We start from the raw sequence: 25,333 nt of genomic DNA, 5'->3' as shown, positions 1-25,333 counted from the left end.
AAAACCACAAATGCAGCCTGCTTCCTGGGAGGACGAGGGAGGTCAGTTCTCTTGAGTTCATCAGGCCACTGGCCTTTTGCATTACCCATCAGCATTACGAGAATGATCGCTGGGATCTGGAGCTTGTTTCACACAGATAACCACATGGCTGCTGCCTAATAAAGCTGTTTTTGCTGTTCTGGGAGCCAGCTTTAGGTTAGAGATGTATTGAAAGGCTTAATTCCCTTGAACCAGCGCAGTTTATTTCTGTGATTTTGCTGCTGTGGGTTTACAAATGGCGGATATCAAGGAACTGTGTTTGAGTGGCATTTCTCAGTGATTAGCACATGGCAGTTAACACCAGCAGTTCACGTAAAGTGGATGCAGAGTGGACTGCAGTTAAAGGGAGTGTTTTCTGTTAATTTGGGTGGGTTTGTATTTGGATTGAGTTTATATTGAGCTGTAAAGACCAAAATCCTCAAAGGGTGAGGGGCACTCAGGTTTTGTTCAGCTGCATTGCTCTGTGGCAGAACAACAATAACATGCCCCTTAGAGACAAATCACATATACAGAGAGCAAGCTCCTCTTGACTGCTGTTGCTTCTTATTTTCTGAATGTTCTTTGCAATCTGCTTCAAATTATACTTACCTGGTTTTAATGCAAAATGTAGGTTTATGTGATTTTTTTTTTTTGCCCTCAGTTTTTTACATTCCTGTGGAAGTTAGGAGAGATGTTGTGTTATCCCATGCTCAGGTCCAGACTTCATCTGCTTGACTGTAGTACTGGCTCGTTGCCTGAGGCTCCTTCTAGTAATCAGTAGGGAGAGGCATGCACATTCAGGTGGAAAATCAGCTAAGCTAAATAGCATTCTGGAGGTAGATGTAGCTTTCCTTTGATTATAGAGGAAGTCTGGGATAATGTGGTTGCTGACTTTAGATGTCTTAGCAAAGTACTCAAAGTTCAGTGGAATTAATCTAGACTTGCCCTTCAAGTTACATGATCATTAATATTACACCTGAGCTCCTGTATTATTAATGTCCCTCTTCCTATGGACCAAGAGTGGGTTGAGAACAGTATTTTTGTTGAATTGGCCGGTAGGCACAACACAGAGTTAACTTCATCTGTGCTAGGAAATGCAGATTTGGCACAAAGCTGACCAGCACAAAGTTAACTTGCTAATGGTTTTGAACAAATCTGAGCTAGTGCATGTATACCAGTGCTTTATATGTGGTGCTGTTTTGGGTATGGTATGGGGAGCCTGAATGCCAGATTTTCTGTACTGATGGAACAGCAGGGCTTAGCAGAGATTGAAGTTGATGTTGGTTCTCCCATCAATCATCAGATACACAAGTGCAGTAAATACCCAACCATGATGCATCACATGAAACAGCTGAAAAATAAAAGGGAAATATTTGAGGTTAGGGAGGAGCAGTCTTCAATCCTCCAGTTTACTTCTGCAGCCTTTGGAGCTTGTTACTGCATAATTCTTCTCTCAGACTCACTTCCTTTAGTTTATCACAGGCAGAAAAGTAATTTTGTTCTGAGTAAGACAAAAGTCCCCTTTAAACATTTTTGTTATCTCATATACTTCATAAAGAGCAAAGGGGGAGCAGCTGCTTCCAATGAAGAACATTCTCTGTGGAGAGGATGGATGGAGGACAAATGTGAAAGTTCAGTGTGAGTGTTACTGGGAATTCTGAATTAAATCCATATATCATTAAAAATGGAACAAAACATGCCGCTGAGGCTTTGCCTTCTTGAATGCTCTAGAAGAGGTTACTTGTGAATGGGAGCAAGCAGTGGCTGAAATGTCTGGAGATCTTTTTGGTATTAGTTGCTTCCACTGCTGGGAGGCAGCAATGTTTTTGCTTGGGGGACAGGATTTCCCAGTATGATACATAATTGCAATATGCATTAGTGAGCTCTAGTTATTAGTGCTAAATCTGCTTAGATTAAGCTAAGTCTGTTACAAACACCACAGGCAGGCACTCACGCTGGGATAATATAAATGAATAGGATTTCGGAAACTTACCAGTTGAGGTTTGAAGAGACTCGCTGCAATTCTGTATAAAAGCCCTTTCAGGTGGATCTTAAAGTGTAGGGGCTTTAGGATCCAAGCAGGGGATGCTTTTTTTTTTTTTCTCCCCTGAGCTTCAGAGCTCAGTTATCTTCCTTTAAGAAAGAAGGGGAGGAGGGGGAGCACAGAAAGGGAAAGCTGGACCTTAACGTGCATGTTCTTACAGCTCTGCCCTGTGGTCCCCGTGGGAGCTGGAGAACCTGCGGTTATCAGGCTGGATCAGCTGGTGTCCACTAGAGCTGTGCCGGAGGAGACAAAGCATCTTTTGTGCCACCTGCGCGCTCGCTGTGCCCCAGGATGACGCGGGGGCCGGTGGGATGCCCCGTTCAGTGCAAGCTGCAGCCCGGTGTTTATTCCGGGCATGAGGCTCTGTGTACCGTGACCCTCCACCAACCCTGGGAGCAGGGGACAGCCAAGGGACACTGCTCCCTGCTGTGCTGCGCTCCGTCCTGGGTCAGCGTCCCTGCCCCGCTGCCGGGGGGAGCAGTGCCAGCCAGCCCTTCCTTCCCGCTGGCATGCAGGCTCGGAGAGCCCATCCCGCAGGTGCTGGTCCTGCTGCTTTGAAAGCCCACCTCTGTCCCCGCTGCAGGGGACTGTGTGCGACTGCCGACTCTGTAACCGAGCCCTCTTCTCCTTTACAGTAAAAACAGGTCGGTGTCTTTAGCACTTTTTATCTTGCTGTTGCTGGAGGCAGCAGCTGCTCTCTCCTGACGGTGAGGAAGGGCCTCTCTACTCTTTTGCGACCTCCACACCTTTCTTTTAAAATCATAGTCCCTTTTTAAGTAACACAAAATCTTCCTTTGGACACCTCATTTGTTTACTTTTTTGTGCTGCGTTATCCCTTAGTGTGATCACGTGTGAGCCAGGAATTTTTCAAACCAGTTCTTTTGGAGATGACTTTATTTTTCTCTCCTGAATGTTTGCTGTTGGTTAGATCTTCGGGCATAAATTTGAGCTGTTAGCTGGAGTGCCAGAAGATATATCAGCACCTTCTTCACCCTCATCTCTATATTTTTTTTTTTCCTGTTTTGCACCACTGTGAACCTCCCTTTGCAGTCCACATGAATAGCAGTCTGTCTGGAGGCAGCCTGAGGTTTGTCTACATCAAAAGCATCTGGCCCTCTGGATTGTACCAGCTGGTACGGTTAGAAGTGTGTCACGGACTCATGTGTCTGTCAGTCGCTGGTAGGCTCATCACTCTAATGCTGTAACTGTCCCCAACAATTTGCATGTTGTTCATTTTTAGCCAGCTTCTCATTCCTAAGGGATTACACTGGTCTTTGTTCATCAGTGTCCCTTTTGTAGAAAGCCACATGCGAACAAATATGTCGATTCACTTGGTTAACTTCTGAACTTTTTTCCTAATGTGTGTTGAATGTATTGAAAGAAAACTCCTCTCTTTTCCTCCTACATGGCTGTACAGGCTGGAATCCTGTGAAATAGAGTTGTTCTTAAAAGGACGCTGGGCTGTTTTTCCAAACCCTGTCTCCTCCTACTTTCCCAGGACACCTGAAGGGGAAGATGGTTAGAAAACCTTCTAATAGGGCAACGTTATGCTGTGCTTAGCCAGTATTAGAGCAAGTGTCATACCGTATTGGTAACTTCTAAAACATACGCTCTTCCAAATATTGTTTCATGAGTTGGATTCATTTTAGTTTACCAGTATGTCATCTGTGAAAAACATTTAGTGCTGGCTTAATGTTGTACCATAGTGTAGCATGATCTAAAATGTGTTGCGTTTTACATATTGATGCAAATAGCCAGAATTATTTCAGACTCACACCATTTCTAAGGATAATTGTGGTGTGGTATAGTGTAGCAGGTGCTCTGACAGAAGCTCTAAGAGTACTGCCCTGTAATGGTTTGTGTATGATAGATAAATGCCATGCTTAAGAGTACATAGTGGATATTCTCAAGTAGTACAACTGGTTGAAGTACTGATTTAAAAATCTTGATTCGCTTCCCAGCACTACATGTGTGTATATCCAACAGCATAATTTTGATTAAATTTAAGGTTTAGTGCATGATTTGAACCACGTTTGGAACAAACTTGGAGGAGTAGGAATGAAGAGGACATCCTGTTTTATGCAGTAGGGAAGGCCTGTGGTCCAGACATGTGATTGCAATGGTAAATACCAGAATTTTTTAGTTTTAGTGTACCCTGTGTGGAACCAATGGACTGTAGGAGGTGGGACTATGGCACAGCCTTGTAAAGTACATCTTTTCCTTGCAGAGACAGGGACTGAGACAACACTGCTGTATGATGGGGCTATTAATTTTTCTTCTTCTTTGGGGTCTTTGCCAAATTAGCAGCAATCTTTCCCTTAAGTCTGTGTAAAAACTCCGCTACTGTTGTGAAGGGTTATTTTTAAATTTGCTTTTTTATCTGTTTCTTCCTGTGCACGGAGAAAGAGAGGCATTTGGTTCTTGCATCTTGTCCCTGTTGGTGGCCATTGTGGCTCATCCTTGTAACACCAGATTACAGACATGTTGGGAAATATGCCTGATTTTTACAAAACAGTATTGTATAAATTTTAAATGTATTTGCTCTTCTGCTTATGGCTTGGTTATTGGAAGTTTGTGCAGTGGGGACTAAGGAACATACTGTAATCTTGTCAAGAAAAAGTAAATTGAAAATGGAGTAATACATATGAATATAAAATATGAATAGAGGAATAATGACAGCACAAAGGTTCTAACATTTAATTTACTTTCTTATAAATGATGTCAGCTTCTGAATTAAGAAGAATCTTTTTGGGAAGGTTATCAGCCTGTCTAAAAGTGGTTTAGTTCTTACCTTGAAAGGAGCCCTTCTTTCTAATTGTATGCAGTATATTGCATTGAGCTTGGATTTTCTGGTGAGGTTAGTTCATCCAATCCACTCCAGTGGTTTCATTCTATAAATGAAAAAATTCATTAAAAGTTTCTTAAGGTCAATTATGAATGTGACGTTGGGGAAAAAACACATGTTCCTTTAAATTTCCTTTAACTTCTTATTCCAAATCTTCAGCAAGTGTTATTGTGGACCCTAAACTTTATTTCTGGTTATCTTGGCAGAATTAGGGTTAGATTGTGCTCAGTGCTGTGGATATATCCCAAGAAGGAGCACAACAGCTCCTCTGCTTCAGAAACAAATAGGTTGGATTTTACCTTCTTTTACTATGAATCCTCAGAATGTCCTACTCACTAATAGTGCTTTTTGCAGCATTAATAGTTACTTTTTTTCTTTTTGTTTCATAGGCTAGGCAATGATGACAACCAGTTTGAGATCAGCATGGCCAACAGCGGATGCGAGGTGCATCGCTTTGACCCCAGCATCAAGTCAGCACACATTCAGGAGGGTCGGCACCTCTGGTATCATCGCTTGTCCATTGACTGGAGGGATCCCAATCCAGCCATTGCTGCTCATAAACTTCACAGCAACACAAAGAAGCTGGGCACAATATTGAATGAATTTGGACACCAGAAGGTAAGGACTTGAGGGTCAGGTTTCTGGCTGCAGGATTAGGTGTTGGGAAAGCTGCAGAACTTTCTCCTTGCTGTCTCAGGAGTTCGGGCACTTTCCAAGATTATCTCCTGACAATGGGTCGGTCTTCAGCAATACTTGTAATGCATTTCTTTTAGGGGTGCCTTTTCTGTCTTGCTTTTTCTGTGTGCTGATAACAGCCACCTTGATTTTGAATCACTAGCTATATATGAAATACTTTCCTTCTCCCTTCCTTCCTTTTCCCTTCAACTACCTGGTGACCTTGGGTGCTAGTATTTTCAGTGCTGTGGAAGTTCTGGTCTTTGCCTGAGTATGAGCACTAAAGTACTCATATAGCCAAGTTTATAAAGAGAAAAAAAAATATTTGCAACAATAATTAGAAGAGAAGAGGTAATGGATGGGTTGTTTATATTTTCAAGGTCATTGGTCCTAATTACAGTCATCAACAACAAAAACATCCTGTTTTGAAATTGGCAGGAATCTGTGGGTTTTTTTACCATTTCCCAGTTTGTTTTTAAGGAACCTTAAAGACATCAGAAATCTTCAAGTCTCAAATAACTGTTGCCAGAATACATTTGAGGAAGCTCCTTAGGTTGCTTTTAAGAGAGTTTTTCCTTCAGAGAACATACAAGCATGAATTCAAATGCTAATATACTTCATTGCCTGCAGCTAGTTCTGCTTGTCTTTGTTTTTTAAGAAATAGGCAGCCTGAGCTAAGGAGGAGCTTTTCTGCAAGATTTACAAAGCAAGCAGTGCAATGTTTGTTTGGTTTGTTATTATAAAATGCAAGATGTCCTTTTCAGTTCACTTCTTGCTTTTCTTCAGTGTTTTCTTTTGGTTCAGTTCTACTGATTGGACCATTTTGAAGATAAGAGTAGAAAAAAGAAGCTTTTTCCTACTTCTTAGTCATACTGTAACTATACTAGGCTGTGCATTAGTGAAACATCTGGGGAAAGAGAGATGACTTTCCTTTGACATGTGCCTTACATTGATTGTTTTGATTTTAGAAGAATTAGTCACAGATCGAATGTCTAATGACCTGATCCAGAAAGTGTATGAGTCTTGCAATATACCAAACCTGCTGCAAACAGTCAGTTCTCAGGTAATCATGGTAGTACAGAGTGACTGTAAGACCTTCTCTGAATGAGAAGGGTGTAGCTATGAATTCTGAGTATATAGCTTTCTGGGTGAAAGTTACCTGACATGAAAGCAGCCAGCTGGAAGGCCAAGGAACATAATGCACATGTAACTCATGCAATCAGGCTTTCCTCTAGCTGTGTACACATGGCATAGGATCTGGTTAAGTGTGTTGGCACATTGTGAAAAGTGTATACAGCTTCTTGCTCTATTAGCATTCAGGTAGCTTCCCTGTGCAAAACGATGGTGCTAGTGAAGTCAGGAGCTGACTTTCTCCCAGTGAGGTTAAAGCAGTTATACACTTTGTAATCTTCTGTTACTTCCTAATTGTGAAATACCTGAATGGGCTGACTCTCCTCACATTGTTCTGTTTAGTTTTTCTTTAATTTGGAAGGCAGCCTGAGAAGTTGTATGTTGCATAAAGACACCGATAAGCTCCGATTTATGAAGAGAATATCAAAGTAAATATTGTGACATTCAGGTTTTTATTCTTCCGGTGAATGTGACTGGAATGTTCCCTTGACTGAATAAATAAGTTAATTCAAAACAGTTTCACAGAGTATTTTCCAAAGCACTTTTTTCAATTAGAAAGTTAAAACATGCTCTTCATCCCATTCTTTTTAATTTTAAAAATCCTTCTGCCTACCCTCAAAGTCTTTCTGTTCCCACTTCAAGGCAGGAATTCCAGGCAGCTGCATTTGAAGTTAATGCCTCATTTTCTCCTTGCCTTTATTCTTTAAGATTTGGGACTTGATCCAAGACCCTGTAAGTGATTGAGACTATTTCCACTGACATCAGAGATTTTGGATGGGGCTGATGAAGAGAGGACAGACAAGGCCTCCTGGAGTTCTTGCCGTTGTAGCCTTGAAAAGAAAACATGCAATTTTGGGGTTTTGTCTGCAAGGGAATCAAAGAACTTGGATGGGCTCATTTACACTCTGGCTCAGATGAGAGCATGCCTGATATTCTGCAGTCAGTACTGGGACCTCATCCACAGAAAGGGAAACCTATCCTGATATTATGGCAAGAAATACAAACAGGTTTTTGGTGTTAGTGGATTTGAAGAAAGATTAAAAGAACTTGATCTTTCTAATTGGCTATGTGGCGTAACAGTCCTCAGTTCTCTGGGGAGTGTAAATAGCCTGGAGGTAGAGGATTTATCTAGTACTATATTAGGATGAGACTGACAAAGGAAACATGTAGTCAGAGTATTTTGGGGAACTGTTAGAGTGTGAAATCTTTTAAGCCGTGGAATAATCTCCAAAGGATGTCATGGGACTCCTATTTCCTGGTATATAAATCTAAACTGAAAATTTACTGGTGTATCTTCTGAGAAGAGCAGTATTTTATGAGCCACAGGAAAGGATAAAGATGTAAAAATTGATCTTGCTCATCTTTCCTACTCCCCCCTGCCCCAATTTTTTTGCTGAACTTGCACACTCTGTAGTGCACTGCTGATGAACAGTGGAAAAATGGGAGAAAGCCAGTGAATGCACAAGATTTTCTTCCTTATTGCAGTAGAGTTCAACTTTTGTGAAAGCTTTCACTTTCTTATTCTCTACTGGGGTGAGGATGCTATCGTGCTGGTGTTCCCTGTGGATTAGTGATAGCTGGATGGGGAACTTCCTTCATACAGGGTCACTGGATAATTCAAGTCAGAAGGGATCTTGAGAGGGCTGTAGTTCAGTCCCCCGCTCAAACCAAGGCCAGCTGTGAAGTCAGACCAGGTTGTTCAAGGCTTTACCCACTCTGGTCTTAAAAAACACTGAGTTGTCTCCAAAGTGGAGACTGCACAGCTTCTCTGGGCCAGCTGTTGTCCTGCTTGACTGTCCTCATCGTGAAAAAGTTTCTCCTTATATCCAGTCTGAAAGCACCCAGTTTCAATTTATGCCTGTTGTCTCTTGTCCTACTTCTATGCACTGCTGAAGAGTCTGTCTCTGCTGTCTTGATGACCTCTTTGTAGGCTCTACAGGCTGATGTTAGCCTCCCCCAGTCCCAGTCCTCCTGCCTAGGTTGAACAAGCCCCATTCCCCCAGCGTCTCCTTGCAGGTCAAGTGTTCCAGTCCCCAGCCATCTTGGTGGCTCCCAGCTGAAGTCACCTCAGGTTATCATCGTCTGTCTTGTGTTGTGGGGACCAAAACTGGATGTAGGATCTAGATGCACTCTTACAAGTGCTGAGTACAGGGAGATAATCACATCCCTTGGTCTACGGGCCATGCTCCTGTTAAGGCGTCCTGGGATGCTGTTGGCCTTCTTCGCACCATGACCCCCAGGACCTTTCTGCAGAGCTGCTCCCCAGCCGGGCAGGCAGTCCCCAGCTTGTGTCATTGCAGGCGGTCCTTCCTCCCCAGGTGCAGGACTTGGCATTCATCCTTGTTGAATTTCATCAGGTTTCTGCCAGCCCATCCCTTGAGCCTGTCTGGGTCCCTCTGGATGGCAGCTCTGCCCTTGAATGTGTGTATTGACTGGTCCCACCAATTTGGTGTCATCCACAAACATGGCAAGAGTGTCATCTAACACCTCCTCTAGGTAACTGATAAAGATGTTAAACAGGATGAATCCTAGTATAGACCCTGTGGCACTCTACTTGTAAGTGACCTCCAGGTAGAGTACAACTCTTTAACCACTGCCCTCTGAGCCCGACCATCCAACCGTTTTCTTAATTGTGTGGTTGTCTGTTCATCCAGACTGTACTGTCCTGGCTTGGATACAAGACTACTGTGGGAGGCAGTGTCAAAAATATATCCCAGTGCTCTTCTAGACTAGTCACAGCTGGTTCCATGGTCTTGCAAGGGGATCATCAGTCTGAATTTCAGTTACAAGGAGGCCAATTCAGCTGTGTAAATAAACCATTCACCTAGTCCCAGCATACATTTGTGTTGTGTATGGTACAGTGTCCTCCTCAGGAGGTTGCTATCTTCCATGTAGCCCAGATTTTAGTATGCAATAAAACTATAAGGGGAAGACTGTATGGAAATGCAAGCTCCCTCCCCCCCACTCCAGCATTATCCCCTCCACAAGAAGTCCTAACCCTTAACCAGAAATTCAAACCAAGCTACTCCCATATATTCTGTATTCCAAAGGTTATGCTATAAAGCAAAATTTAAAAACTTTGACAGAAAGGCCCTGAGCAGCAGAAGTGAGCAAGAGTTCACTCTGTCCTGAATGGGCATGCATGAGTAAATCATGCGTGTTCACACATGCAAACTCTTACTTCAGTAGTAGTTTTCCTCTTTCTGGAGCTCTGTAGGACAAATCTCATGTGATGCCATCAGTAAGAATTTGCATTCCTTGGCAGTAGAGCTCAACAGTGGAAAACTTTGTTTTCTTGGAGAACAAATCAAGCTGGAAAGGAGAATCTGTGAATGCAAAGTAAAACCTTCATTTAATCAGGAAGTACTCATAGGTTTAACTTTCAGGGGACAGCAGACTTGTGGTCAACTCCTGCCATTCAAGATGCCTTGAACAAATTGTGTAAGATACCAAACTGTGCTATTGTATATTATGAAAAGAAACACAAAACAATCTTTAAGTCCTGATTTTGATTTGAAGGCTTTAATTTACACTGGCTCTTCATGAAGATTTTTTTTTCTGTGACAACCTGGCTAACAGGTGTCTGCTTCATTTTATTGAACAGGTTTAGGTTTAGGGTTTCAAAAGGAAAAACCTTCTTCCTTTCACCTATTATTTAATACTCAACACAACTTCAAAACACTACACCCTGAAGCCATTTTGATTAATAACCTCATCTCCACCTAGGCAAGTAATTTATCACTTGCTCCTCTCTTAAAGCAGATACTATAGAGTCTATTTTGGCTGCACTTTAAGTTTTGTGAAGACTGGTGTGAAAGAGCAAAGATTAAAGAAAATCAATTTACCATTTTTGTTTAAAATTGGCTCTGTTGGCAGTACACAAATAAATATAAAATAAAAGCCCTGGAAAAACTGTATATCAACGTAGTTATACGTGGAGGTTTGATTAACAAAACAAAAAAATTAACCCTCCAGGTTAGGAAAAGTGCATGTTCAAGTTTGGAGCAGCCAAATCCATGCAATTACTCTTTACTAGACATACCTGAGGACTGCAGGGGCCAGAACAGTCTTTTGAATTCTTGACCCTGCTTAGACAAAATCATTTAACTTTGATTATCCCTTGCAAGGGTAGACTTAGGTGTTGCACAGGGAGCTTGGGGGTTAGAGTGAGTTACATTCACTAAGGGGCTGCCGTGCCCAAGTTCAACGTGTGGATGCCAGCGGTGTTTATAAGCTCAGCTCAGCTGCCATCTTTACTCACAGAAGGTGCTCAGTACTGGTCGGTGAGCGCCTGCAGACTGGTCTATGTCCTGTTGTGGAAACCTAGCTTGGGATGAGAAGCCAGGAGCGCAGAAGCGTGGGAGCTCCTGCAGGGATGTGAGTCCTTGTCACTGTTGCTGCTGCAGCCGGGGAACAGCCCCCTTCACCTTGCTGGAGCGGGAGGCACAGGTTCAGATCTGCACTCTGCTACGTTTAGCTTAGTGTCACAAAGTCCAAATGAGACCAGATCTCTTGAATCACTGCATCATACAAATCCTTAAGTAAATGTTTGGAGTTTTGTCTTGAAAGGGCTTATTTTTTTTCTTTGCTTTATTATGCTGCTTTGGGGCTTTTCCAGAATCTCAATTCTAGAGGGAAAAACCCCACCCTTCGTCTGATTTTTAGTCTCATTATTTTCACATCCAAATTTTCTTCTGCAGTCAGTGGTCTTTAGGCTTAAGTGGCCCTTTTTCTGCAGCTGTTATTTAGCATCCAGATATATTTGTACCATCCAGATATATTTGTGAAGAACAGCCTTTGCTTTGGTCGGGTTATCATACTGGCCTCTCTAAGTCTCCTCCAACATGAGAGATCCTGTGCTTCCCATAACATCTTATTAGTGCTTCATTGCCCCTCCTGCAGCTGGAGCATGAGCAGTCAGTACTATTCAGAAGTCCCAGTTGGGTCTCTGCTAAGGCTCAGGCTCTGACAGCATTATTCCCCTTCCTCCCCTGGAAGTGTCTGCACTGCTACTGCTTGTCATCTCATTTGCTTTTATGTGGACATACCAGACTGTCTGTCTGTTATATCAGTTTCTGCATGGCACAGTAGAGTTTTGTCCCAGAGCACTGCTTTTTTTCAAGTGTAAATGGCTGGTCCTGGCCTATTTGTTGTAGGAGTAACTACACAGTAAAGTCCCATGTTAGCACTGGACCCTTTTGCACCATACAGATGTAATACCGTAGCTGTAAGAGCTTACAGGCTAAATAAATGACCTGCCAGGAGATGGACGAACATGGAACTCACCTCTATTAACTTAAATTTCTACATTTGAGATAGCTGTTGAGGTCCTCATAAACTCAAGGGAAACCATTAAGGAGCAGTTCATCTCATTCAAGAGCAGATGGTTAAAACAGGCTGGATGATGTGACCTGCACATCTCAAATTGCCCTTCAGAAGTTCCTGTTCTTCTCAGGGATCTATAAAGGGAGCTTGGACAACTGGTTTGGGTTTAGATATCTAAGGCTGGGTGAGGTGCATCCCATCTTGAGTGACTTGCCCACAAACTCAACTCTGTGCTCAGCATCTGTCCATCCGAGATGCTGTCTGTTCTCAGCATCTGTCTGACAAGTCCTGAGATCAGGACTTAAAAGTTCTGCAAACCTGTCTCACGTGCCTGATTTCTGTGCTGGTTGGGTGAAAGGGAGAGTGTTGGAGATAATAACATTGGGCAAGCTAGCCAGAAAATGTAATTTTTTTTCTTTTAAGTCATCCCATTAGAGCAAAAGCTCAGAGTTGTGGAGAGCACATTATTGTACAATAAGCATCTGCCTCTAGCTCTCTAATTTGATTTATGAGTTCTTGTGAGACTTATTGCCCGTAACACACACATTCAGTCCCTTTGAGGTTATCTTTGTACATGCTGGGCCAAACTCATTCTCTGTATAATGCAGCTGATTTCCTTAGAGTTACAGCAGAGCTGCAGTCTGAGCACTAACTGTTGCCGTGTGTGAACCTTTTGTTTGGGGGTGTGTCACCGTGTTGGCAAATTTTACTCCATTCGCTGAAAAGGGGGAATCAAACTGATGCAGATGTTTCCAGCTGCAGTTGGAAATGCTGTCTTCTGTAACCTTGTAATGGTTGCCCCTGAGTAATCTACAGGCTCCTGACACAGTGTTCCTTTCCTGGATGTATATATTTTTTAATTTTAGTGATAATGAAATCAAGGTGATAATTGCTCTGTATTTGCTCAGTCAGCTGGGCTGCTGCTGCGTAAAGTATTTTAATTGTAACTAGATTGAAGAGTTTGGCTGCAGGGAGAAATGGGCTTGACAACCTCATGTTTCTGGAAGCAAAGATCTTTGGACAGTGATTTACTGCTCCCCACCTCTCCCACTCTCTGTGTTGTATTCCAGGAATGCCTCATACACATTCCTTTACGAGATTTTCTCTTAGTCCCTTATATCTCCTTTTGCCTCATTTAAATTCTCTCCACCAGGAGCAGTTCTCAAGATATTTTTAAGAATAGTGATGGTTCTAGGGAGCAACCTGAAGGTGCTGTTTAGTATGCAATTGTCAGGCATGGAGCGAAGATCTTTTTAATGATACCATTGGCTTAATGTGGTGCGATCCACAGCCTTTTCTTTTCCTAGGAAAAGGGCTAGTGCAATGCCTGAATTGTAATGAAAGTATCTCACTATTAAAACAGAACTTATGCAGGTCATCTTTAAAAAAAACCCAAAAGCCCTTTTGAAGCATATTATTGTCTGCTAAAAATCAGAAAGGAAGGAGGATTTTTTTTTTTAGGGTTTTATTTTCTTTTTCTGTTGCCTTTGTTGTGGTTGTTAAGACCCTTCAGCAAAAATCAGGTATTAAAAAAATCTGCCTTCCCCCAGCTTTACTAGAGGGCTGCACAAGCTGCGTGCAATTCCCAGCACAGTTCGGTGCGCTGTTACACCATTCCACCTTCTTTTCGACAGCAGCAGCAGCGTACCACTATTTCAGTGTCAAACGCTACATTCAGAAGAGCACAGCACTGGCTGCAGGCACCGAGGAGTCATCGTTGGTATGCTGCTGCTGTAAGAAACCAGTCACTCCTGGTTCCCTCCTCCCACTGAAACCAGAGTTCGGCAGGAGCCTGGGGAACCTGCCCTGCTTCAGAAGGTGGGACCAGATGCAGGGCACCTGCTGAGCTCAGACCTGCGTTCATGTTCCCCAGCTCCTGCTTAAGCCATTAACGCCGGCTTAAGCACGGTCATGTGAACCTGTACGGTTTTAATTTGGCCAGGGTGCTGAATATCTGCTCAGGGTGGTGATCCATGACGTGACACTGGTTTTATGAGAACTGAGAGCAACCCCCTTTCCATAAGTATCCTGGCCTTTCTCCGCTGCCCATCTTTCTCGAAATTTCCAGGGAGTAATTGACATTAACAAGTTCTTTTGATAAATGCCCTATCCAGAGCACTTAGGAGCTCTCTGAAAAAACGTAGTTTTTTTTCCCCCCACATTTGTCCCCAGTAGCTCATCCCTCCTCCTGTCACTGTTTACAAGTTCTTGTCATTGGAATTGGACATCTCTTGTTTGAATACTTTCACCTTAGTGTCTGGATCCTTTCTGGTCTCATTTTTGATCTGACAGCAGTTTAAGGTATCCCTCCATTCTCAAAAATTTGAAATCCAGAGGTCAAAGCCACAGCAGCTCTCTTTCCCCCTCCTCACTGCCAGTCCCCGATGAAATCTGACAGTCGTGCATGCAGTTCAGAGTGTTCATTATTCACGTTTTCAGGAACGCGCAGCTTTCTTCCTGCCATGGTTGGAAGCGAACAGCAGGGTGGGCAGACAAACAGTGAAGCAGAAGAGAGGCAGATTGTCACCTTGGACCAGAAATGGAGTGAAACAAGTAGAACCCCATGAAGAGGTGTAGTCTTAAAGGACTTTATTGCACCGGCTAGTGCAGATGGGAACCAGGTCCTCCAGCAGGTTTAACTGGAGCTGCTCGGTTATACTGGGGCTGCATGTTCTCATCCTGCAAGACACATTCTTTAAGGTGTGGTGAACATTTTTTGAAGGTGGGACTCTGAGCCCTTTCTTCAATTACTTACATTGTGAAGGCCCCCATGGGCACTGCATTAATAAACAATAGCAGATCTTGCAGCCAAAATGCTGTTTACTATGTACAACCATTTTAGGGTAGCCTAAGCCCTCTGTCCCTTGCACGTGTGCACACACTCGCGGGTCTTGCTCCTCAGGGCTTCGGGATCGATCGCTGCTTAACTATTTGCCTTCTAACGCAAACCTCCTGGGCCGACTGCCCCCTCATCCCCTCGCGATGCGTTTGTCATATTGCTGCTGGCTTTCGCCTTTAGCAAGACTGGGATAATGTGGCTTTATGTAAGCACGGAGCTGGGTCCCACTGTCCTTGCTTGGTGCCGGGGCAACACAAACAGACTGCAAATGTTTGTTCCCCTTTAATGAAGAGACTTGAGGGTCCAGCGTACAGCATTTATTCTTTTGAGTAAACATCCGTTCCCACAGGCATCCAGCAGCGTCTGGCAGAGAAGATCAAAAGAACAGAAATGAAAGGGTTTTCCCCCCCTTTGCAGGGGGAGCGGGCAGCGGGACATCTCCTGTGAGATTAGATGGCTGAATGCACTCTTTGCAAAGCAACTCGTGTGCTCGGCCAGGGCTGCGTGCGGGGCGGCTGCACTTCCAGCCTGGGCTGTTGGCTGCTGGTGGAATAAATACAATATTTAAAGTGTCTGTTTGCAGCACGGGCTTTGGTGAGCAGAGCTCTTGCTGATGATCAGGCTGATAAATAATTTAAGATCAGGGTTTCTGCAGCTCCCTTGTGGGATTTTTCCCACTTGGGCAATCTAGCCATTGGATTGAGGGACCTGGTGAGGGGATGTTGTTCTCGTCTTTTTCTGTACAGCAGAAGAGCAGTGCAAACTGAAAAAGGTAACACGGTGCAAATGGGAGCTGGGGCACAGTGTTCCTGAGCAGGGATGCACACTAGTGAGCTGCTGCCACTCTGAGCAGGCGAGGAGGTCACTGTTTAGGGGCTCATGTCCTCATGGTGGCTCTTCACCCTGTTTCCTCTGAGAAAGCATCACTTTGAGTCCTCAGCTAGTGGTGAGGTTCCTGTTGCCTGCTCTGCAGACTGGTCTCGGTTTAAAGAGATGGGAAACCAAGACCTTTGATGCTCAGAACTTTTGTGAGGGGAAGGTCCTCTCCTTCAGCATTGTCTGTGTGTAGTGCTGGCCTGCCCCATGCTGAGGGCTTGTAGATCCTGTTCTCTGGGTCACTGTACAGGAGCCTTGGTCTTGCTGGGTAGCAAGCTAGACAAGATGTTAAGCACAATACCTCTAGCTTAAAGTTCATTATAGTGTAATGCTAGCTAAACCCATCAAACCTGTATGAAAATCAGTTCAGGCTTGGGGGTGACTATTTTGAAGTTGTAGAAGTACGTGCCTAGAAATTATGAACATGTATTATTTTATGACCAGAAGATGATTAACTAGTGAGCTGCCATCTCTGGCTGGTCCGGTGCCCAGCATGAGATAAGATAGGAAGATGCCAAGAATTAATCCTGTGGCGAAGAAAGATGTTTGTGATGGCAGGAAGACCGCAGGTGAAACCCTGCAGCCTCCTGACCAAATGCAGCCAGGGAGAAAGGATTTCAGGCAGTGCTGATGATCTAAGTCAGGTGGGAGTTGTTTGTCCGGAGATTATTTTGTCCTCTGGTAAAGGTGCATTGAAAAAAACCTCCTGCCAGCTAAAAGGCCTCTTCTCTGCCTGTCTACTGGAGTAAGTGGCATCACTTAACTGGGCTGGACAGAAGCGGGGGGGTGTGTGTCTCTTTTTCTGTAATGAGTCTTCACAGAAAAATTGCTTCCAGATAGAGAGAGTATGTGGGAAACATCTCGGCATCAGAGACCAAGGGAAGAAGTTGGGAATAAAAGTGCCAGGTCACCCTCACGCGTGGGCTCTGTGGCTGTGGGAGGGAGTCACTTGGGGTGCCTGCATGGGTCCTTGCCGGGAGCAGTCCCCCATGGGACAGCATGGGCAAAGTGCTGGTAGTGCTCCTGAGCACTCAGCTGAGGTTGATGCCTCCTGTGTGCACTGGATGGGCTTTCCAGATGGGTACGTTTGTCTGTCTGGGGCCATTACTGCTTCTGGCAAGCTGTTGCTATACTGGAAGTTGGCCGTCAGAGAAAGTTAAATAAGTTTTCTTAATATGATTTTGAAACATTTTCTCCAGCTTAAGTGGTAAACATAAAATGACTTAATATCCTGTTCCTGCTGTGTAATGCTTTCATGGAAGCACATCACTGAAACGGGGAGAAAAAAAAAGACTTCACTGGCACTCACAAGGCTGAGGACGATCAGTGGTGAGAGCTGAGGAGCAAAGCTCATCTGCACTCGCTGCCGGTTTTCTGTTTTGGTGATGTGTATATTGTATGAGTGACTTCAACTGGACAGTTGCCCTTTACTGTAAAAAAAGACCAAAGACCATGTAAGCACCCAACGCACAAACTGGCTTTGTGGCTTTGATGCCTTAAGCAGATACCTGAAGATGTGCCCGATCTGTCACGTTGGGAATGAATAATATCAAGTGACACATTTGTCCCAGAGTCATTTTGAAGTTGGCCATACGGACCATCACAGAGGGGGGTGTAAAAGTGAGTAGGAAGGAAGGGAGGTAATTTGAAGAAGTGCTGCTGTTTGGAGCTGTACATCACTGACCAGTAGCGATTGACTTTTCTCCTGATTTCAGTATCCGTGTTGCTCAGACTGTGCCCACAGCAGTCCCAGTCTCCCTGCCAGATGGCTCGGAGAGAGACGGGATGGTTTCCCCCTCCCACCGATCACGGGGAGCATGGCGAGAGGCAGTCGCAAGCTGCTGGGAGCGTAATTTGCTATTAGGCTACGTGGCATCCTGTCTGCCATCAATTACAGCCTCAGCTCGGAATAAAAGGGAGTGAAAGGGACTTAACATCCATGCCATGGCCTGCTGGCGAGGAGGGGCTGTGGATGCATTTTGAAAGGAAAGAAAGTGAGGGAAGTATCATGCTGGAAGGTTGCAGATAGGAAAAGAGGGAAGCTATGTTTAAAAAAACCTCACTCAAGAACCTGTTTTTTACCTGCAAAGTCGTGTGCTATCAAAATATGAATTAAACAGCATTTTCTAGAGTTCGTCTTGCTGTACAGCTGATGTCAAAAAGGTAACGTGCTATCAGGGAGCCGGAGCATAGGGTTATTTCTCACAGCCTCAAATCCTGTGGTTCAGGAGACCGGCGTGGATCTGAGCTCCGCTCCTCTGCTTGAGAGCTGTAACCAGCTCACCTCTCCCTGCTCCCAGCTTATGCCACAGAGCTGCTCCCGCAGAAACGGAGGGATCCTCCTTACCTGACCTGTATCGCATTTGCTGTTTTTGCCTTTCCTGGCTGCCGCTTTCACATGCTGAGTTCGTGCTGGAAGTAATGCAGCTAAATTGCTTCCTCCAGCTACTCACTCTCAATTGACTCTTCTCCATGGGGAGCTTTAAATGGTGCCCACGGGGCAGCACAGAGCCTGAAACTCCCGTTAACCTTGGTATTTCAAAAATGATCAAGGCAAACAGAGCTCTGATCTCTGATTTAGGAAATGATGCACAGTTGTAACAAGTCATTACCCTAAAAAGAAGAAATGAGCCTTTATGCAGTACGTGTGAACCTTCACTAACTAAAACACATTCTTTTTCAGCTGTTTTATATGCTTGGTTGTACATGAGGAAAGGCTTTTTTCCTCCAAGTGTAACTGGTACAATGCTGCAGTGCTTTTTCAAGGGAGCTAAACTGAGAAAACATTTAAAAATCCACATTTTTTACTTTTCTCTGATAATCTAGTTAGTTTGTGGAAGACAAGAGGATTAGTGGAAGATAAGAGGAACCAGCCTTAGTCTGTGAGTAGTTGAAACTGGTGGGCAATCGACTGCTAGCCTTTACCTTCAGGCGCTGTAGATCTTTGCCCTCCAGGATTTACTCCCAGCACCAGATTCCAGCTGCGCTCCCAGGTGAATTAGAGCTCTGAATTTATAGATTTGTCCACTAATCCTTTCACTGGCACTTTGAATCAAGGCATCTGAAAGGTGGTAGTGCATTTCTTATCAGTAGTGCGCTGCTTATCACTGATGGTAAATATCTCCTGAGCGGTCTAATCATCACAAAACTTGTGTTCGGTGTTAGCAGGGTGCTTGTTATTCACTCAGATACTCTGACACAAAGCTGTTCTGCTATTTATTTTACCCTATCCATGGCATAAAATGGAGACTGGGCTGAGATGGATGCCTTGCCTGCAAGGCAGTCACAAAAGTTGGTGGGTAGAGGCAGGTACCTTCATCCCTCCAGGTCTCAGCAGTGCGGGGCACTGAAGGCGACAAAGAGCCTCTGGCTTGTGTATGCAGCACATCCCCACTACCCTTGTGTTTGTTTCCTGGTCATTTCGGTATGTGTTTAAGCAGTTATTGTGGTAACTCATTTTATCCTACTGAAGCATTGGTTAACAGCCACCTTTTGGATCGATTTTGCAAATACAGTGCAGAGCGTACAGAGTGCCTGCTGAGCAGCCAGAGCAGCAGTTAGTGTCACAAGAGAAAAACAGACCAACCTAGATGATGGCTGGAAACATTACCATGGGAAAAAGATGTCCCACTGGTGCCATAAAGCAAGATCATGGGAAAACAAAAGCAAATACTTAGAAACATTTGACCCCCCTGCTCCCCTGAAAAAAAAAGGTTTTGAATAATTTGTCTCCTTTCAAAGTCACAGAAGTCTCCCAAAGATAAAAATCTGTGGTTTCTGAAGTCCTGCGGCACGGTCCTGTGGCAACTGCACCCATGTGGAATCAAGTACCTATGAAATTGCATTACAGGTAGAGCTGTGAGTTGGTACCTGAAAAATAAGTAACCTCTTTAAATGTATAAAGGAAAACAAGTGAGCTCAACCATGAAGTAGTTCTCAGCTGAAATGTCACGAGCAGCATCATTTACATTCAGCCTCCCCTTGAACCCAAGGGAGTGCTATGTTAAACTGTTTCACTGACCCATGGACGGACAGACTGACAGGCTCTTTGTTGCAGAGTCAAGTTAGGAAATACCAGAACTAAGGTTGTCTGTACAACCTTCCTCTCTGCTCCCCATGTGGATGTGCCACAATACGGGCTTTAATTCCATAATCCCTCGGTCATTTTCCAGTGGCCCCCTGCCTCCCTCAGCGCGGAGGAGGCACAATGCCGCCTTAATGAGCAGACAAGCAGCGGCTTGGCTTGTTATTATTTGGTCTGTGACTGTGGACCTCATTCAAGTCCCACTCTCCAAGTCCTGCTCTGAAAATGCAGCGTTTTGTTTTCAGCTGTTCTACAGCTTGTCCCACAAAAGTCTTGCAGCCCTTCAGGGGCACAACCCTTGCACCCTGCAGAGGGCGTTCAATGGTTAATACCCTCGTTTTACAGATGGAGACCAGAAGCGGGAAGCGTTTGACACCTACCGATTCCTGCCATCCCGTGCCCGTCAGTAGCGCTGGAGCACAGCCCCTGAGGAGGGCTGACGTGGTTGTGAGCGCTCCGCACCGCGGCAGGTCAGACCCTGGTGCCTCCGGTCGGCCACCCAGAGAACACGGGAAGGTAGACGTGGCCTCCCCTTGCCGTGGTCCCCTGGTTTCTGGCTGTGGCCCGTGCGAAGCAGAGCTCTGGTTGTACGGGAGAGGTGCTCACAGCACAACCCCTGCCCTGCAAGCCGGGGCCCCAGCCGATGATTCAAAGAAACTAACACGATAGTTTGATTAACTATTAAGTAGGTATTCTTTATTAGCAGCACTGGATGCACGGGGGATCGCTCCACCTGTCGTGCACACCGTCGGGTTTAGTGGGCATGGTTAATGGTTGGACTCGATGATCTTGAAGGTCTTTTCCAACCTAAATGATTCTATGATTCTATGTTCTACATACATATTCACTAGATTTCTGAGAAATGCTATACATATTCATTAGTTTTCTGGGAAACTATTAGCATATGCAAATGTCCTTTACGCAGACGCATTGAAGGTCTTTGGTGGTCTTCAGGAGTCCTCTGGTGGTCTTCCATAGTCTTCCTCACTTGTCCACTATTTGACCCTCCTCAGGTGATCCTGCGCAGTATGGTCCTTCACATGTTTTGATACATCAGTGCTTGTTAGTGCTCTTATTATCTAAGTTTTCATTAGTGGTGTAGAACCATATGGCTAGTTTAAGCTAAATTTTCTACAAGGACGAGAACAAAGGTAGGAGTTCTTATCTTTTCCGGCCCTATCTATTCAAGCAAGGCCTCTACCTGTGCCTTCTCAACAAGATCGTAAATTCATCAAACATTTAATTAAGTTTTGTGATCACTCATGGTTCCTTCTTGCTCATCACTCCCAAGTACCAGTCTCTGACAGGCTTAATCCTTGACAAACACCAGTCCTTGGTATGTAAAGTTACAGAGAGACGATCATTAAGCAATAAGCAGTTCGTTCTCTATATCACCGGCACAGACAGGGCATGGCCTGACGCCGGCGAGGCATCCTGGGGTGGCGCGGTTTAGGAAAGCAGTTGCCTTGGCAATGCTTTTACATCACCTGCCCAAATTTCCTTCCTGTACCTGCACAGGTGCCTTTTCCGACACCACATCGATGGTTAGGGTAGGCTGCCAGTGAGAATCTGGGTTCTTTTGTTGGTTTTTTGGTTTTTTTTACTATTCTTGACTCTAAATAAAGTCTTCAGTTTTTTACTTCAAGCTCATCTTGAGCATGAGCGGATGGGCAGAAGCAGCAGCTGAGGTGGAACCGGCACAGGGGTAAAGCTGGCTCTCACGGCAGGGGAGTTTCCCCTGTTTGGCTCTGGGAAACACAGGACCTTGAGCTCTGCAGCTTGTGACCACTACTGCGGGCATTGTTTTCTACCAGGTGTGAAACTGTGATGAAATGCTCTTTTTTTTATTAAAGCATACAACTCCCCTCCCACAGCTAATCTCTAGGCAAAGTCAGCCCGCAGTTGTGTTGGGCTGTGAGAAGTTGGATTGCCGAATATCTTCCTACAAAATTAAATAATGGCCTAAAACTAAAACAGGGTGCTTTTCTATTAGATGTATTTTTCCCTTCAAAAAGCCTCACTGCTTCTTTCCTGCTATCCCTTTTTCTTTGGAGGAGCTGCCCTTAAAAACCCTTCAGACTCTTTGCATAATTCTCTTTTGATTTGGTTCTCCTCACTCAGCATCCATAGTGATGCCTGCAAAAGCTTCAGACGGCAGTTTGGCCCTGGGTAGCTGGTGACCTGAGCTGCTCATAGTATTCATTTCACTTTGGTCTTCTCTTGCACTTGTGTGGTGCGTGTAGCATCTGGCGCACGAGGACCCCGCTCTACTGTGGCGCAGGTAATCACTGCTGGTGTGTTTCGTTCTGTTGAAGGATTTTGTGATGGAGAAGTAAGGAACAGTAATGCCTTAGTGTCTTTGTTTAGTTAGGTGGGTTTCTTTTTTCCATAGCTTTGATGCCACCACAAGATTTGTGAAGGAACAGTAACATGCTTTGGTCGTAGGATGAGCTACATTGGACACCTCGGGGTACAAAGCTTTTTCGACCAGGAGTCAGAGGCAGGAGGAGAGGAGCTGTGAACAGGCAAGCATGAAACTTCACATACTGTCCATGTTAGCCCCAGGATGCTCTGAGATTTTTTTAATTTTATTTTTTTTTAATACGAAAGGAATTGTACATAAGAACAATTATGTATATTATAAAATGGACAAGCCTGGCCTCAGATGTTACTGGCAATAATCGCAAAGCCTCTCATTTTCACATAGTAATGGTGTTTTTGTTGCAGATTGATGTCCTCAAGGCAGACGTGGAGAGCGCTGAGTGGAAAATTTTGGAAAACCTGATCCTGGAAGATGTTGTTGAGCAGATAGGACAGCTGGTCTTTGAGGTGCACATCCACTGGCCTGGGTTTGAGGTCAGCGGCAATGACAGCGCTGTGGTGCGGTACTGGTACAGTCTGCTCCGAGAACTGGAGCTGAAGGACTTCAGGCTTTTCCATACCTACAAAGACTTATCAAAACCACAGATGTTTCTGAAAAAGGAAGCCTTCAACGCCAGTAGCTGTTACACACTGAGCTGGGTAAATACAAGATGGAAATAGCAGAAAAGAATTTATGATGTGTGACTGCGAGCCATCTGGCCTTGTAGCGTTATTGAAGAGGACTTTGGCGTCACTGGCTAAAGTTGCTAAATATGCACACAGTGACTGCTAACAAAATGGACTGGCTTTTATTTTTATATATTGCCAAAAGAACTGGCACTAGGAGAAGATACATGGTGCAAATTTATGTAGCAATGTATTTGCCAGCGGTACACTGTCTTGGAGGACAGAGGTTTCTGTAAAGGTTTTTCTGGGGGGGCTAACAGCAGGGCTTTCCCAGGCTGCCCCATGCCTGAGCATGCCAGCATGGAGGGCGTCTTTCTGGGGCTGTCCTGGGAAGCTCTGCTCGCTGAGCTGTGCTGGCTCTTGGGCAGGAGAGTGCTCATGAGGAGGTGCCTTTCTCAGGAAGGGTCAAACGTTACTTCTCCGTAAAGCAATCGTCTTTGATTTGCACCTTCTTTGCCTCGGCCTTGTTTCCTATGGAGCAAATTTTAGGCAAGAACAGTATGTTCTTGAACCCACTCACAAATTTCAGCTGACCTTGGCAGAGGCAGAAATCACCACCAAACTAAATTCCTACCTGTTTCGTTGAGCAGCTCCTGAGTGCTCTGACTTTGGCTCTTTAAGGCAGTCTGGCTGCCGGAGGCGAGTTCAGCGCTTCTGACACAGGAGGCAGTGGGACAGAGAGACTCAGCTGCCAGAAAAGCTGCCACCAGTGCTCACCCTCCGGAGGCTTCAGCCACAGAAGACGGGGCTTCCCTGGTTCATCTGCTCAAAGAACAGCTCATTTTAAATTACCCTTGCAATGGCTGTAGGAAATGGTTTTTCATCTAGCAAGATACTTATTTAAAAGAACTGAAAGTGAAACCTGGTCTTTTTTGATTGTTTCTTTCGGGCTTTAGTTGGATGTTTTGCTGTGTGCCTTTCCCAGTGCTGTGCTGCTACCTCCTCACCGCCTCGCCGGCGCGGCCGTCTGTCCCTGACACGAGGAGGCCAGACCCCGGGTCTGCACCGATGCTGTTGGAGGCGGTGGTGCGGGCTGGTGCCCTGGTCTGTGGCCGTGCTGGGGTTCTGCAGGCTGGCATGTGGGTTATCTGCAGTGCTCTCCCAGGAGCCAGCCTTGGCCATGCTCTGAGGAGCCAAGGAATGAGGGGAGCTAAAAAATATGTAGCAGGTTGGGTTTTTTCTTCTCTTTAAAAGAATTTTGACATTAAACTTTGCATTAAAATACAAGATGACAGCACTTCTGTGTCTTTGATATAAAATCTTTGTAACTGCCTTTGGTTTCCAACTTCTGCAGGGCTCGGTGTTCCTCCCCTTGGTGTGCCTCAGCCCAGTGTTGTGTTTTTAACAAGCCTCTCTCTTTCTCTGTCCCCATGTTGTTCCTTCTTTTGCAATCCTGGTATTTCCTTCTCTCCTTTCATACCCTCCTTTCCTTTTTCACCCTCTCCGCTGCCTCAGCTCTCTCATCACCTCCTTCCCAGACCAGGGCCCTGCACTGGACCCAGCATGCCCAGGACAGGATCTCAGCAAGCAGCCAGAAGTGAGGAAAAATAAGTGTAGGAGCTCTTCCTTCCAGGCAGGCAAGTCAGCCCTCTCCCAGAGCCACTGCTTCGCCTCACCAGTGGATTGAGCCATTCCCCTCACCGTCCCCAGGCTTCGTCCCAAGCCGGGCTTCCTCCTCTCCCACCTCTCTGAGGGCTCCCGCTGCCCCAGGGTGGGCAGGGACTGGTGTCCCCAGCAGAAACTACTTCAGCCCTTGAGCTCAGCTCCCTTTCTCCCAAAAGAGGCCGGGAGGCTGGGTGACCCTGGCCCCTGTAGAGCCCCTCGTGGGGCTTGAAACTGCTGCAGTTGGAGCATCCGTGTTGGCCACAGACCTTGGGCTGCTTTGGAAGATGCAGAAAAAAACCCTCCCTGCCTCAGTTGTGAAGGATGAGGGTGGTGAGGGGCTAGTGGAAATGGGGGGATTTTAATCTCTTCGGTGAAGGCCAGCGTTCAGGTTTGTATCAGTCTTCCTAATCACATTTGAAATTTTAACTTGTGGCTAAATGTCAAACCCTTTCTTTTATAACAAATGCACGCTGGTTTTCAATCTACTGCCTTTCAGTCACGCTGACAGTGCCTTGGGTTGTATGGAGTCTCTGATTTACTGCTGCCCCATTTTTATTTTCCTTTTAGAAGGAAATCCATCTTCTTCTTTAGTTACACTAGGATTTGCTGAAGTGGAGTTTAATTCTAAGGGGACTTAACAAGGGCTTCTGCACATCAAACGCCTCGTTTAGGGAAGAAGGAGGACTACTGATCAGGTGATGATCCCAGCTGTGCCTGTGCTAGTCAGGAATAGCTATATCTGCTTAATTAATGAAATCCCTGGTACAATTTTGGCTGAGGCCATCTAGGACTCTCCCAGATGATTCCTAGGCACAGCCATGGAGTCAGCCCAAGCCAAGGACA

The 25,333-nt window shown here is 45.1% G+C and overlaps 1 protein-coding gene across 1 annotated transcript in view; it reads left to right on the top strand.

Annotated features, from left to right (window-relative positions):
- The window catches only part of METTL24 (methyltransferase like 24), a 47,067-nt gene extending 24,045 nt beyond the window's left edge, over window positions 1-23,022 (top strand). Inside the window, exons 4-5 of the mRNA XM_010561678.1 lie at window positions 5,297-5,525; window positions 22,565-23,022. Of these exons, the coding sequence (XP_010559980.1) occupies window positions 5,297-5,525; window positions 22,565-22,879 (544 nt within the window). The 3' untranslated portion in view covers window positions 22,880-23,022. The remainder of the gene's footprint in view (window positions 1-5,296; window positions 5,526-22,564) is intronic.
- Window positions 23,023-25,333: the final 2,311 nt, after the last annotated feature.

Source organism: Haliaeetus leucocephalus, unplaced genomic scaffold, assembly GCF_000737465.1.
Source record: "Haliaeetus leucocephalus isolate CR32 unplaced genomic scaffold, Haliaeetus_leucocephalus-4.0 Scaffold149, whole genome shotgun sequence".
Classification (NCBI taxonomy): Eukaryota; Metazoa; Chordata; class Aves; order Accipitriformes; family Accipitridae; genus Haliaeetus; species Haliaeetus leucocephalus.
The sequence above is the reverse complement of the archived record's forward strand: the minus strand, read 5'-3'. Positions and strand labels throughout refer to the sequence as shown.